Source organism: Dinoponera quadriceps, unplaced genomic scaffold, assembly GCF_001313825.1.
Source record: "Dinoponera quadriceps isolate SergipeBrazil2010 unplaced genomic scaffold, ASM131382v1 scaffold777, whole genome shotgun sequence".
Classification (NCBI taxonomy): domain Eukaryota; kingdom Metazoa; phylum Arthropoda; class Insecta; order Hymenoptera; family Formicidae; genus Dinoponera; species Dinoponera quadriceps.
This window is the reverse complement of record NW_014555488.1, coordinates 2678587-2693169: the sequence shown is the minus strand read 5'-3', so window position 1 is coordinate 2693169 and position 14583 is coordinate 2678587. Positions and strand designations below refer to the sequence as shown.

General features: G+C 44.6%; 3 protein-coding genes across 6 annotated transcripts; 1 reads left to right on the top strand and 2 right to left on the bottom strand.

Moving 5' to 3' along the window:
• Positions 1 to 1625: 1625 nt before the first annotated feature.
• Positions 1626 to 10823, bottom strand: LOC106744461. 3 transcript variants are annotated; one of them, XR_001374449.1, is made up of 7 exons: positions 10397 to 10823; positions 9625 to 10312; positions 9305 to 9443; positions 9091 to 9209; positions 6493 to 6587; positions 3754 to 5199; positions 1626 to 1693 (listed from the first exon to the last, which is right to left on the bottom strand). XR_001374449.1 is itself a non-coding variant. In XM_014619265.1 (6 exons), the coding sequence occupies exons 1-6, from the start codon at positions 10429 to 10431 to the stop codon at positions 3972 to 3974; spliced, it is 2304 nt and encodes a 767-aa protein (XP_014474751.1). In that variant the 5' UTR covers positions 10432 to 10823; the 3' UTR covers positions 1749 to 3971. The 3 variants fall into 3 exon arrangements, 1 of the variants encoding a protein (XP_014474751.1); XR_001374448.1 differs by lacking the exon at positions 1626 to 1693 and adding an exon at positions 1753 to 1840; XM_014619265.1 differs by lacking the exon at positions 1626 to 1693 and having other exon boundaries at positions 1749 to 5199.
• A 302-nt stretch (positions 10824 to 11125) lies between these two features.
• LOC106744387 (zinc finger protein ZPR1) lies at positions 11126 to 12954 on the top strand. Its single transcript, XM_014619113.1, has 3 exons — positions 11126 to 11307; positions 11377 to 12049; positions 12232 to 12954. The coding sequence occupies exons 1-3, from the start codon at positions 11182 to 11184 to the stop codon at positions 12765 to 12767; spliced, it is 1335 nt and encodes a 444-aa protein (XP_014474599.1). The 5' UTR covers positions 11126 to 11181; the 3' UTR covers positions 12768 to 12954.
• A 1-nt stretch (position 12955) lies between these two features.
• LOC106744388 (dynein light chain 1, axonemal-like) lies at positions 12956 to 14530 on the bottom strand. 2 transcript variants are annotated; one of them, XM_014619115.1, is made up of 4 exons: positions 13808 to 14530; positions 13593 to 13741; positions 13107 to 13505; positions 12956 to 13004 (listed from the first exon to the last, which is right to left on the bottom strand). In XM_014619115.1, the coding sequence occupies exons 1-4, from the start codon at positions 13808 to 13810 to the stop codon at positions 12989 to 12991; spliced, it is 567 nt and encodes a 188-aa protein (XP_014474601.1). In that variant the 5' UTR covers positions 13811 to 14530; the 3' UTR covers positions 12956 to 12988. The 2 variants fall into 2 exon arrangements, with proteins under 2 accessions (XP_014474601.1, XP_014474600.1); XM_014619114.1 differs by lacking the exon at positions 12956 to 13004 and having other exon boundaries at positions 13042 to 13505.
• Between the last annotated feature and the right edge of the window lie 53 nt (positions 14531 to 14583).

The following is a 14583-nucleotide window of genomic DNA, read 5'->3' as shown; positions in this document are numbered from 1 at the left end:
CCAGTCGAGAGACATATTGCTAGCGGTATCTGCCCGTAACGATCGTAGAATGTAATCGTAAAAATGTCTACGTGTAAACACTATATAGGTGGATAACATAAGTCTCCGCACGTATGCAAACCGTGCGGCTGTGATAGTCTGTGCGAAGTCGAGGGGAAGAAAGAAAAGATGCGGATTTCCCTCCCCTCTTCGATTGAGGAGCGACGGAAACTTCGTGGCGCGCTCTTAACAAACGGCAGTCTCGGCTCTAATTTATACGTTTTCGCGTAGCGCATCGCGCGTGCGATTGTCTAATGATTCCCTAGAATGCAAAACTCCTTTTGGCAAAATCGCACACGAATGAGGTAACAACTGTGCCGATCGGTGATTAACACATAACGTTAGCCAATTTGCAGCGTGATGTGATTTATATTCCATCATATATTCCGTAGAGTATCGGGGATTCTGCCGAAAGCTCGAACAAATAAATATAAATAAGTACCTTTTGCAAAATCGCCTAAATCCGTGAAATCATATACCTACTTATCGTCATGTCGTGTAATCAATTAATTCCTGCTGCGGTGAGATATACGAATATACAAATAATAATTAAAATCATTTAATAAATACACGCGCGAGAATGGCTAAAGAGGGGCGACTAAGGAACAAAGAGAAGAATGCAACGATACAAGGCGAGAGAAAGGAAGAAAGGCAGTGTCAAACAAAAACAGCGTCGTATAGTTTAAAAATATTAACATTTGTCATGTAACAGGCGGGACCGCGCGCGTATCATCGTCGGGCGTAAGACGAAACGCGCGCGATGACCGCTCCGGAGGCAGCTCGCAAGAAACAACAAGTCTTTTTTCCTCCAAAAACCACACACACTCTTCGGAAAACGTCCGTTTCCACGAGTCTGTCATTCGCGTCGCGGTATCGCTGCGACGCGAAAGTTTCGTCGAAAAGTTTCTCAGTCCGACGACCACGTTTCAGTCTCAATTGTACAGAAATATCAACAGCGTATCCAACAATATTACATAACGCTTAATCATAATAAATAATCGCGTGGAAAATACATGCGAACGAACGAGTGAACGAGCGAACGTACGTACGAACAACGTCCTAACATTAAAAGAAAAACCGACAGTCCGTCAAGAGATAGTTCTCGCCTTCCAGCTGGATCGGAGCCGACCGTTCGTGAGCGAAGGGGTGATCGAATGGTCGCGGACGAAGAGCACGACGGGAGTGCCTTGGAAAGTCTGAGCAACGACGGCGTTAACCGACGACTTACGTTCCCGACGACACACCACCACCACTCTGGCACTTGAACAACACGCGAAAATAACTTACGAAAAGTCGACGTGCAAATCGACATAAGGCAACAATCGCGCTCCCGACACTTGCTCAGAGATCGGTCACCGGCCCGGACAGATTTACACTGCTGCTGTCGATCGCCGAGTCCTTGCCGGACGCGCCCGAATTCCCGCCGTCGACGTCGTCGTCCTCCTCGTCGTCGTCCTCCTCCTCCTCCTCGTCATCATCTTTTTTCGCTCGAACCTTCTCCGACGACGATGAAGAGGGTGGCACGTGATTCGCCGGTTGCTTGAATGGATCCGCAGGAACAGCACACACACCGGAGGCCGGGAGGTCGCGAACCTTGTTCACAGCTGTGGCACCGTTCACCTTTTTACGCAGTATCTCCACCAGCTTCTCCAGTCTGACAAATTATGTTTTGCGTCTCGTTACATTCGGTCATCACGGTGTCGCTCTGGGTATGTGCCTCTTCCACCAGTAACGCGGCCAAAGAAATAATGTCATTAGAAGCGGGCAAAGCAAAAATTGCAGCCTAAAGCCAAGCCGCCGGCTAGAAAACACAAGAACGACGTGTTTTGGTGCCTGCCGTCCAGATGAAGCGACACGGGTGTGTTGGGAAATGTGATGCTTGTCCGAGGTAAGAAGAATCGATATGCTTCCTCGAGGAGCGGAAAGGATCATGCAAGCGGAATGACGGTGCGCTCGTGAGATACAATTCGGTCGTGCGTCGAAGAAAGAAATTCGACTCGGCGAAGATTCAATCTGAATTATCGCCACCACGGCCGGCCAAACGATCGGAAGATCGAGATGATGAGCAATAAGGCGGGCGATAATTTACTCTCGGATTAAACCTTCGTCGGTGTGACATTCATTCCAATTGATTTGGAAACTTTACTTTTCCTAAGGGAATAATGAATATATATGTATGTATATATATATATATATGCACATTCTCAGTTACGTATATTACAACTTTCTTAGTCTAGTCGAGAACTATATTTTGGCAGAAACATTAAAGCAGCTTTCAATATGAAAAATGATTTGGAAATATTTCAACAACGGTGTATGTGTACGAATGCAAACGTGACATATCGATGAAATTATAATCTAGATATTAGACGTTGAGTTTCGCGTTCACGCGGAATATGGCAATGTTATGGCGTTTGCTACACAAATCAGACGAATACGACACAACTAACAATGGTTATATTTACATACGTGTATACGCATCGAAGTATATAATATGTATATATATATACATGTATAGATATATACACGAGATGTAATAAGGATGAGACATGCTAAACTGTCAAAGCCATGCTGATAGACATTTTATTGCACAAACTGAAATCAGAGGAAATATTTTATACATGTATGTATCGACTTTTTTTCTTATTCTTCGTAACACATTTAATATATAAATATATGTATACAAGTATATATTAAATGTCAAGTTATTTATTTTTATTTCTGCTTATGTCTGCATTAATGTTGATAATATATATTGTATATAAGATTAATATGCAAAGACAGCTGAGATATAAGTGAAAATTTGTACAAATATGTGCGTAGTCGGTAATAACGATTCAAGTATATTTGCGCGTCAGCCAATTGAAGCGATTGCTATGTCGATCAGTGTTTCTTTCTTATTCCTTCATTCAAGAAAGAATACAACGTTTACTGTCAGAGAATAAAAAAAAAATGATAAAATGCAAAACAGTACATATAACTATCAAGTTCATCCTTGTCAGAGATGACAGTCACGATATCTAGTCAGTTAATCTTAGTTAATGGTTAATCTTCCTCCCTCGAGACGATAATACGAAAACTACGAGAGATACAGCACGAATGAATTACGTTCTCCCGGTATCTACGTTCACGCACCACTGTGTCTCACTTTAACATACGTACTCAAAATTACACATCATTATCGAGCCATGGAAAAGCATTGCGAAAGGAAATCAATTCGATCGAAGCGCGATACGAGTCGAGAATGAAATCTCTCAGTTTCGGAAAACAAATGGGACAACTCACGCCGTCCGGCGCACGTGTCATCGTAGACATGATCTTCGGCACCGGGAGATAACGCAATTGTATCGCAAACGTAAAGCTTGGGCGCAGCTCGAAGCATGGGACGTAGGGGATACGACGGGCACGTACGTGAAAGTCCCTCCACATCCAACGTAATATCAGTCATAGTTGTAAGAACGTCGTTGCAAACATCACATGTCTATAAAAGGTAATTGCATCGTCAAAAGCATCGTTGGAAACGTCTGAATGGCTCCCAATGCCAGGCAGCGTTGTAAATCGTATGACTTGAAGTTAACTTTTACGATGATTTTGCGATGGCAAAATCGAGAAGCATTGCAACGGTTACAATAATTTATGGTAGACATCACGATAGGATGTAGACCGACCTGAAAAGAGCATGCATGACGAGTGAACAATGAGAGAGAGACCTACGTGCTATTCGACATGTACACAGAGGAGTAGTAGTAGTAGTAGTAGTAGCCTCTAGTTAAGCCCTTTGAAGCCCCCCTTTTTGCGGATATTGGCGACGAGTGGTATATCGCTTTTTTTTTCGCTTCCCCGCTTCGCTCTTTTGCTGTGTTTTAGCAAATTCCGCTTTTTTATTATTATGGTTTATTTTTTTTTGGCTCGGGACCCCGCGCGTACGTAACCTAGATATAGGCGGTGGTGTAGGTGGCGCGTGAAGGTGCTGTCAGGACTCTGGAGGTCAGGATTCTCGTCGAGCAGAGATCTTTCGGCACGAACGAGCCGCCGTCGACCACGGCGACGTCCGGCACCTCGGCGATGGCTCGGCTCGCGCGGTTCTCGTCGAAACGATTCTCGTCCCCGTTCATCGTGTCGCGGCTATGCCTCGCATTCGAACACGAGTTTGTAATCTCGTCGTCCAACACGGCGTCTTGCTGGCAGAACTTGCCGGGCATGTCGGTCCCGCTGGACGACTTCTTGGAGTGGCCCTTCTTCCGCCGTTTCTTCAAGCCGAACAGCGTCGCGGAGAAATCGTCGAACGTACTCGCGTCCTCCGTCGAACTCGATCCTTCCGCCTTGCTCGTCGCGTTGCTCGATGAGTCTTTCGACGAATTCTGCTTCTTAAAACTGTCCGATGGCGCGATCTCCACCTCGGCCCCGTTTCTGTTCGACGCAGCCGATGATTCTGCCTCCGCTTCCGCGGTGATCTCCGCGAACAGATCGTCCTCCGTCTGTACGGTATCGGTTTTCTTCTCCTCGCCGACCAGTGGGTTCCTCTCGCAATACATCTCGTAGATCTGCTTTGTGTCGAGCAGACCGTAGCAAAGCAAGTCCACCAGTCGTGCCGAGTACGTTATATTCGTGATGGGGTCTGGGCGTCTCGGTTTGTGATTTTCGCTTTTGCACCGAGAGTTCTCGTCGTTCTCGGTGTCGTCGCTCGCTTTAGTCGGCTGGCAGGATGCCGAGGTCGCATTCGAGGGCTGATGACCGATGTTGTCTACCTTCAACCGCGGCTCCGGCGAACTGTCGCTGGACACGACGACTCCGGAGTCGAGTCTGTTTCGAATTCGTGTCTGCGCGGTCTCGATGACGAGAGGAGCCGCCACCTCCGCGGGATAGGGACGAAAAGCGGAAGCGGCAACGGATTTGGAGGTGGACGAGGAAGTAGCGTTCGTGATCGTGGTGTCGGGTACGGGGGATAGGCAGCGAGTGTCGTTAAGAGCGGTACGCACGGGGGTGCTGGTTGTATCGGCCGATTCGTAATTTACAGGCGTGATAGATCTGGATACCGCCAAGTTTACGCACTTTGCCGCGTGGTTCTCGGCCAGGGTCCTGGAAGCGCGCGCCTCCTGGAGCTCCCGTCGCAGCGCCAGGGTCTCCTCCTCGAATGCTGCGATCTCGCGACCTCCGTTGCTAGTGCGAATAGAATGGAGATTTTTATGCAGGTGGACGCAACGGGGGAGGATGCAAGCAACCCGAAACTTTGGGAGATCAAACGGTCGGGAAAACGCGGGCCTCTGGGCTCGCGTTCGTTGAGGAACGAGGCGACGAACGGACGGACGGGTGTCGATGAGCGAAACGACAAGTCGTCGTGGATACGAAGGTTTGCGTGTAAAAGTGCGAAGATCTGTACGTATCTCGATGTCTTCCACTTGAACCGCGCGATTTTTCTAACAAAGGAAGATTTTTGCGACAAAAGAAGATTTTTGCAAATTGTTTGACGAACTGACCAAATCAATGTTTCGAACGTAGATCGCGCCACTCGATTTAATACACAGACAAAGTGCTAGAATCAAGTAAACGTAATTACCTGTTTTCAGCATCTTAAATCAAGTTCTTATCGATTTAAATATATCTTAATAGTTTGCGTAGTAAATACTTACTTGAACGCAATAATACTTTAATTTATAAATGAAATGAATGTAAGTGTAAAATGATCCTAAATTTAAGAGAATATTTACTAAAATTATGTATTATATTTATCTATTCCATTGAAGAAATCTAGTGGTTTTAAATTTCGATTTTTCTGTCCAGCAAATATTTTTTTTTATAAATTCTGATATCTTCAATATTATGAATTTAGTACTTGTCACGATTGCTTTTAACACATACAAATAAATGTCTACTTATCGAAAAAAAATATCGTACATGTAGTCAATTATATTTTTACTTCTAGTAAATATTTGCCCAGGAATATTGGAATAATAATGTTACTTAGATCAAGTAAATATTACTTGAACAGTAGCACTTTATTTTCAGTGACCTGAAAAACAAAACAATGAACCTTTGAATACCGCTGCCTCAAGACAGAGATCGTACGCGTTTCATCGATAAGAACAATTGTTCGCGAAATTCGTCACAAATATGTAAGAAACGTCATGCTGCGTTTATGCGATATTGACGTGAAAAATCGTGAGCAACAGAGCGGATGTTACGAATAATAAATTATAGGCGATTACACTAAAGCCACGTTGTGATTGTATGAGTAGCGATGATTAATCGTAGGCAATTACGAAATTGATGTGTGATTAAAGCCGAATTCTCCGGCGATCTTTTTGCAGACGCTGCCGAGTTCTGAGCCGCAACGCTCATTCGGTATATACAACGTCGAAACACTCGTCGGAAGTAGAATAGAGTGGAGCGGAACAGAATGGATGCAAATCAGGTTTGAAGCAAAGTCTTCTAGGCTTTGTGCAAATAACTTACGTCACGCTCAGCTTCAACTCCGTCAGCTCTTCCTCCAATGCGGCGATGCGCTTTTTGCTTTCTTCGTACTCGATGGTTACTTTCGACAATTGGTACTGCGATTAGAAAAATAGAACGCAACTTGGTATTACCCGCGACCACCTAACCGGACGGAACCTAACGGTCGAGACACCACAATCAGACAGAACAACCAATGAAACAACGAGCATTACGCGCAAACTTACGGACAGCGATCCGACGTAAACCATCCTCGAAGAAAAGAAAAAAAAAAACATGGAACGTCTACAACTATGTCTGGCCGTTACAATTGAATCATCTCGAGGCCATCTCTTAATCACCTTATCCCCCGGCTAGATATTTACAAGACAAACGCCACGCGGTCCAGGCAGTGTGAATTGAAAAAGAAGAAAAAAACGGACGAAGAAGAAAGAAAAAGCGAGGAATCCGGCAACCTTGATCGGCTCTCACGTGCAGCAGAATTTACATGGACGGAGGTGAAGGGGACGGACGGGGTCTCCGAGGTTCAATTACGAGATTGCCAATATGCAGGCGACATGGCGGTGGCGGCAGCGGCCATCGCTTCGGCTGATGAGGCTAATGGATGGTTGAAACCCGAGAAGACACGGCAAAGAGGAAAAAGAGGCCAAGGGAGAGGCCCCTGACAGCCGCTAAGTGCGCCGTCCTCCACCCTTGCGCTCGTCTAGCCCCTCTGTCTCATTTTCTCCCTCCCCTCTTTTTCTCTCTCTTTCTCTCTCTCCCACCCTTCTCGATCCCACTTTCCCTGTCCCTTTGGTCCCCGCCCCGATCTGCCTCTGCAACACTCTGCCCAACGGATGCCCCCATGTGAAACCTAATCACTTTTAGCGCGTCACGGATATTTCGTATTATGTCTACATTGCGTTCTCCGGTATCGGCCGACTTTATCAGTCGTGGCGGCCGCGACTTTCTCCTCCCGATTCGACTCCACTTTCCTCCCCCACTTCGCGAGTGTCTAAGCAATTGGCGTATTTTTCCTAAGATAAGCTTTGGGCCCGATGTTCCGAAAAGAATGAAAAGAAAATGTCGAGAAGCGTCGTCCCTTCGCGGTTCGACCTTTTCCGTCCGCCTTCCCACCCTTTCCCGGCAAAGTCGCAAGTGCGAACCGTATTCAGTTGACGTGTTTCCCCGAGAACGAACCCGTCGGACCCGGCTTGCCGAAAACAATTTTCGAGACCTCTCGTGATCTCCGTGGATTCACATTCTTCGCCGGCCGCACCTTTACGCCTCTTCACACCTCGGACGTTTGAGGCGAAACAAATGTATACGCGCGCGCATTGTATTTCCGCGTTTGATTTTATCTTTATCACAGTATGCTTATCGGGGTAACTTGAAAATAGAGGGAGATCACGGGCTTGCATGATACAGTTACGACGGAGAAAAGTGTAATTTCATATCGGATAATGCGACAGTTTCTCTTCCCCACTGCGTTATTATTATCGTCACCTCGATACGCATAGGCGGTTTCACGCAACATAACGACACATTCGCGTGCCCGTGCTGGTAAATGCTATTCTAACGGGTATCACGATTACCGATAAGTGCACAAAAATAGTACGTGCACGAGAAATTGATTATTTCCACCCCTTTATTTTTCGCGAACCAATCGATAACGATACGCAATCACCCGATGCAACATCCATGCTGTGTGTACAACTATATTTGATTTGAGGACGAATATCGCGACGAAGAGGTGCGGCGGTGAAATGAAAAAAATCGGAAGAAGCACCTTTGTCATTCACTAAGAGCAGCCTGCGAAGATCTGAAGTTCAGCCAAGCGAGGACCATTAACGGGAGTGAACGAGATGAGTGGAAATACGCGAACGAACGGAAACGAAATTGATTGTCCAGGTTTCGCGTACGTACGATAATCGGGAGAGGGGAGGTAGGAAAGAACCGATGGTTGCCAGGATCACCTGGCCGTCCTAATCAAACAAAGCGTAGGAACGTCTGCGCAAACATTACGTCCATGATCGTGACCCGGAAGAGCGAGTGCCGAAAATATTGAACCGAGTGCTCATATTACCGCGGCTACTCGCAAAACGACGACGCGAGAGCACGAAAGAGTAAGAAAAAAAAACGTAGTGTCTGTGTTGGGCGCCGCTTTTGTTTTCCGTTCCCACATTATTCACAAGCCGCCGAATTAGCACAGCGTCTCCCGATTATCTTCGATTATTATCTTCTTGTGGATCTAATTTCCCGCTAACTCGATTGCTAAACAGGGGGAACGATAACGCGTTGTGATATAATCTCGCGTAAAAAAATGGCCACAGCAAAGTTTTGTAGTCACGTCGTGTTTATCGAACATTCAATAAGTTTCGTTAATGCGTAAAAAGAATATATAGTTGGTTGATACCGTTGCTTAATGAGCGATCTGATATAAAAGAATTTAATATACAGCTCGAGATGAGATAGAATAATAAATCATTTTCAAATATATCCAATTTCAGTGATAATTTTTACCATTTCCCTGAGTTGTACTGATATGACGTACATCGAAAAATTTACGGAAATATATCACTCAAAATCACGAAATATAATGACTATTCTACCTTCACATACCTTTAACTCCTCTATTTCTGTAGTCTGCTGACTATACCTCTCCTCCAACATGGACGTCACCTTCGTAACTAACCCTTCTTCATATTTTTTGTTGGCCTCTCTGATTTCACGTATAAATTCTAAAGCAAATAGTTCATGCATATAATATAGTGTTTGTCCTATGTAAGAATACTTCAATCTATTGATAAAGATTGTTATATTTACAGTTATCTACCTGATAACATCCCAGGTTGATAGTCTGAAGAGGCACAGTGTTTGTATTGTACCAATTCAGCTTTCATACTCTCAAAATATGATTTGGTTACACTGAGTTCTTTAAACAGTTGGCTGTTATACTTCTTCAGATCTGTTATCTGTAATGTAACATATGAGATAGACATATCAAGAATTATAAACAAAGAAGCAAGCTTGATAGAGCCTATTCATTATACAAGGCCTTATGTACATATGTATATGTATATGAAAAAGCACACATGTGTATGTGTATAATCACACATATATATTTACATTGCTATTAAACCCAAAGATACCAACCTGTTCCATGAGCGACAACGCCAGTTTATTGGTGCGTCCAATTGTGATCACCGAACTTTCGCTCTCGACAGAATCATCGCTGTCCAGATGAGAGGAAACCTTGGCAGGACCGAGCCCGGGATCGGAATATCTTCTGTGTTCTGAATTCAGTTCATCTCCATTGATACCACTGTCGGCAGTGGGTGGTAGACTAGCGTAATCTCCGTTCTGATGAGCAATATGTACAGCGGACTCTAAACCATTTTCCTGTGCGTTGCCGTAGCCATTGGCAGCGTTATTGCCAGCCTTGAAGCAAGCGTTTGGTAAACGCTCGCTACGGACAGGCCTAGATGTATTATGATGGACGGCTCTAACATTCGTCACCGGTACAGGTTGGTACAGGCTGTACATGGGTGGCAGTGAAACTGGCTGCATGGTATATGTGACTGGCATCGGCGAATAGCCGCATACACTCGGATCAGACATTGCGGTGAACAGACGTTGACCATTACTCTGCATGTTCTGTGGCATGTTCGACGGCCACATCATCCGCGGAGGATGATACTCCATACCCGACACCATCTGACCGCCATCCTGACTGTTCTGCTGGCCAGAGTTCCACGCGTCCATTGTGTTGTTTCGGCGACTGGATCGCCTCTTCGATTTCTTCGGCATGTTGTGATAAGACGGTGTCGACGCGTCCGACAACCTGTGCGCGAGAAGAAAGAATAGTGTATACAAAACATAACCCCGTCGCGGGGCAAGACGCGAGTTCTATGAATCTCGTACTAACCTGTTCTCCATTTCGGCCAACGACTCGGTGCGCATCAAGACTCGATTCCGTGTGACAACGGGCACGACATTCACGGGGCGTTAGGGACGTCGGGAGGGTCGATTGGCTTGAAATTATTCGACGTACGAACCGCGAAATCGTAGGATGTCCCCGAGATGTTCTTGGCTTTTTCAGCGCCAATGACACAGATCACAACCTTCGCGCTGCGTGCGTCGATGCGTATTGGCGCGCTCGCACGTTCCGTGCGCGAGGTTCGCCTTACGATTACCGACGTTAGTCATCGACGGGAACGGAGGGACAAATCGGCCGATATCGCTGGGATGGATGTTGAGATGGTTTCGTGCACGATCATGCCTCATGATGCGGCCATCCGCGAGAAGAACACGGCCGAATCGAACCGTTGATGAATCGATTGTTCTGGATTTTTGATGTTTCTTTCTTCAAACTTTCACGAGGCTTTCACACTAATACCCGTTTTTACCATCTCGGTTCAAGTCTAATCGACGATTAACTCGATGGAACTGACTAATCGCACTGGCGATCAATTAACTGGTCAATACAATTGGTCAATTTCATTGAGTTAATCGTCGATTAGATTTAAATTATGACGGTAGAAACAAGACGTAAGAAAAATAACGGTTACATAGTCGAGATTCCAACCTCAGTCGGCAGACTCGATCTATCGATAACACACGGATGGGTTCGTGGATTTTAGGTGCTCTTTTCAGCCACAGTCGAGAGCTGTCACTATCGTCGCGAGCAGCAACAAAACCTCGAAGTGAGCGATGGCAACTAAAGAGAAACAGGTGGGAAATAATATTTCTAAGCCGATCTTCTGCGAGTTATCCGCTAACGAGCTAGAGCCGGAAATCACGGAGATCGAGAGTTTGTGCACGGATTGCGGTAAAAATGTAAGCGAACGCAAGAATGCGCGAACTTTTACCGAATGAACATCTCTAACCTTATCTACCTGTTCACAGGGTATCACCAAGCTGTTGCTCACGAAAATTCCGTATTACAAGGATGTGGTGCTCATGTCCTTCGATTGCGAGCACTGCGGCTATCAGAATAACGAGATACAAAACGCCGGCAAAATCGGAGAGAAGGGGATCAAAATAATGTTGCAGGTCTCGTCGCCGCAAGATTTAAATCGTCAAGTGGTCAAGTCCGACTACACCAGCGTTTTTATTCCTCACATAGATTTCGAGATTCCTGCACGTTCCCAGAAGGGCGAGGTTACAACGGTAGAGAGTATTATAGATAGGAGTATCGCTGCATTGGAGCAGGATCAGCCAAGGCGCCGGGAAGAATTCCCGGATACCGCAGTGGCGATAGATTTATTTATTAGCAAATTACACATGCTGAAGATATTAGAGGAGCCTTTCACCATTATTTTTCAAGATGTGTCAGGGAATAGCCACATAGAGAACCCGAAGGCACCGCTCAAGGATAACGGATGCACTGTAACGTATTTCAAGAGAACGAAAGAACAGAATCACATGTTGGGATTTTACTCAGACAATGAAGATGCTTTGCTCAAGCCGATACAGGAGGGAGAATACTCTTTGGAACAATTTGAGGGCGAAGTAATGACTTTTCCTACCAATTGCCCGGATTGTAACAGTCCTTGCGAAACAAATATGAAGCTGACAAGTATCCTTTAATTGTAAGATCAGATTAAATTATTATATACAATGTAATTTCCGGATCTCTCAAAGTAACATCAATTATTTGACTTCCAGTCTACTGTAAATTATATAGGAATATTAATGGAAATTTCATGTAGACAGTAATGCTTGTTCTTGCTCGAAACTTTTCCTTAATGCAGCATTTAGACATACCACACTTCAAGGAAGTCGTTATAATGGCCACACTTTGTGAATATTGTGGTCACAGAACTAACGAGGTCAAAAGTGGCAGCGGGATCGAGGATCAAGGAGTCAGAATTGAAGTAACGATCACAGGTAAGGAGGATTTCGGTCGTGATTTGCTCAAATCCGAGACTTGTGACATGGAGATACCCGAGCTCGAACTGGAAGTTGGCCCGGCGACTTTGGGCGGTCGTTTTACGACTGTCGAAGGTATCATAGCAGCGATGAAGGAACAGCTGTCCACATCTACAGCTTTCACCGGCGATACCAGCGATTCGGAGACTGTGAAAAGGATGGAGCTATTTATCGTGCAGCTAGAAGAGGTTCTGAACGGCCAGAAAAAGATAACCCTGATTTTGAACGACCCGGCTGGCAACAGCTATGTGCAGAGCCTCTCCGATGACGGGCCTGACGGTAGATTAAAAATCACAAAGTATGACAGAAGCTTCGAGCAGAACGAAGAACTTGGGCTCAACGATATGAAAGTAGAGAATTATTAGGTTTTTATTGAAAGAGACGAACGAATGTCCAAAGTACTATCATCGATGTACAAAGAGACAGTGATGGCTAGACGATGAGATGAGTACGTTTTCAACGTATTAGGCTGTCGTTGATGTAACATAGGTTTTATTGTTGAACTTTATCATGTAAAAAATATAAATTTTATATTATTTTCACAAAGTAGAATCTGTGCTGCAATCTGGTGTCCTGCGTTACCTTTTCAATCGCCTGCATCCCTAAAATAGAGAAATTTTCACATATTTTCATGCGATTGATTTTTATGCGAAAGTTATATTGATAAAAGTGATTCAGCGAAGCATTTGATGTAGATATCGTACGTGGTGTGCACAATCGGTATCGCGTCGAGTTTCTTCAGACCGGGCAACCGTCTGACAACTTGCAAACGCCATGATTCCGCGTCCATAGTCTCGCATATAGGATTGTTGATGAACAATAGCTCCTGGAGATTAGGTATCTCCTGCAGACGATTAAGTTCTGCCCAATCTTTCACCAGATTGTTGCCCATATACAGGACCTTGAGCGCTTTTAGTGCACTGACACCCTTGATCTTCTCGATCAAGTTGTAGGATATCCATAACTCTTCCAAGTGATCTCCGATTGCCTCTATTCCCGAGAACGTCTTAATGTTGTTTCTGCTCAGTGACAAGATCTTCAAATACTTCAATGTACCGATACCGCTTATTTTCTCGATCATATTCGTCGACAAGGACAATTTTCTGCGAGTGTTTTCATGAGATTGTTTCATTGGTTTTTAAAAGAGATTGTGTAAAAATTTTGTGTAATTTCGTGAAAGGATAACGAACTCGACGTTAGTCAATACTGCCAAGCTATTGTCCATTTTTTCGATCGGAGGCCACTGGAAGGATAATATTATCTCTATTTGTTCGCTCGCCACAAGTCCTGTTTTTTCCTCCCATCTTTGAATAGCTTCTTTACATGTTGTCGCCCTAGCCTAGACGTTGTTTTAATTATATTCATATTATAGTGAATTATTTCAAGCATATTTAAGATTTGTTACCATAATTTACGAATAATGTTAAGTTTTATCGAGCGATTGCGTAAATTCTTCCTCAAGATGCGGTCATACATGAAGTTTGACGCTTTTCAAATTTGACGCGTATGCGAGTGAAAGTAACAAAAATGTCCCTGAGCTTCCTGCACCTATGGTCAGTCGCAAGAAGGGTGCAACACTTTCGACAAGTTTCGTAAGTTGCGCATTTCTTATTCAATAGAAAAATATATCTCCCGAGAATTACTAAAAAAACAAATTTTCTTATTGGGCACGGGATGAGTTCCGAAACTTATAAAAAGAAGTGTTGCAACCTTTAAAATGCCATTAAATTTTCTAGCTAGTTCCAAATAAAAAAATTACTATACGGACTTCCCGGTTCTAGGGAAATTCCATACGCGCTAGTCAGCTCGGAACTAGAATCCAACCAGAGACGTCGTTAGATCCTTCGAGAAGATTTTAGGAAAGTTGCAAATTCTGTTTTCATTCGGCTACCGACATTCTTTTGTCTTGGAAAAGAGGTTGTCCAATCGGACGTCAGTTCTAGACGTAATGTGAGCGGACCTCGCGTTAACCTCTCGGACATGAACGTATGTAACACTGCACTGATGCAATGTTCACTTGAATTGTTCACAATGAACAAGCTCTTCAGAATTTCCCGTTATCGTTTACTTTTATGAAGATGAAAAATGGTGAGCGAAATTGAGAAGCCGACGACGGGTACGATCAGCGTTCATAAATCGTCAAACCACCCGTGGCGGAATCCAAACTGGCCAATGGCCGTT

Coding starts and splice junctions, on each gene's coding strand:
- LOC106744461 (XM_014619265.1), bottom strand. CDS start 10,431: ATGCGCACCGAGTCGTTGGCCGAAATGGAGAACAG. Junction 10,313..10,396: donor TTGGCCGAAATGGAGAACAG/GTTAGTACGAGA, acceptor TCTCGCGCACAG/GTTGTCGGACGCGTCGACAC. Junction 5,200..6,492: donor GAGTTGAAGCTGAGCGTGAC/GTAAGTTATTTG, acceptor TATTCGCACTAG/CAACGGAGGTCGCGAGATCG.
- LOC106744387 (XM_014619113.1), top strand. CDS start 11,182: ATGGCAACTAAAGAGAAACAGGTGGGAAATAATATTTCTAAGCCGATC. Junction 11,308..11,376: donor GCACGGATTGCGGTAAAAAT/GTAAGCGAACGC, acceptor ACCTGTTCACAG/GGTATCACCAAGCTGTTGCT. Junction 12,050..12,231: donor AACAAATATGAAGCTGACAA/GTATCCTTTAAT, acceptor TGCAGCATTTAG/ACATACCACACTTCAAGGAA.
- LOC106744388 (XM_014619114.1), bottom strand. Junction 13,506..13,592: donor GCAGTATTGACTAACGTCGA/GTTCGTTATCCT, acceptor AAACACTCGCAG/AAAATTGTCCTTGTCGACGA.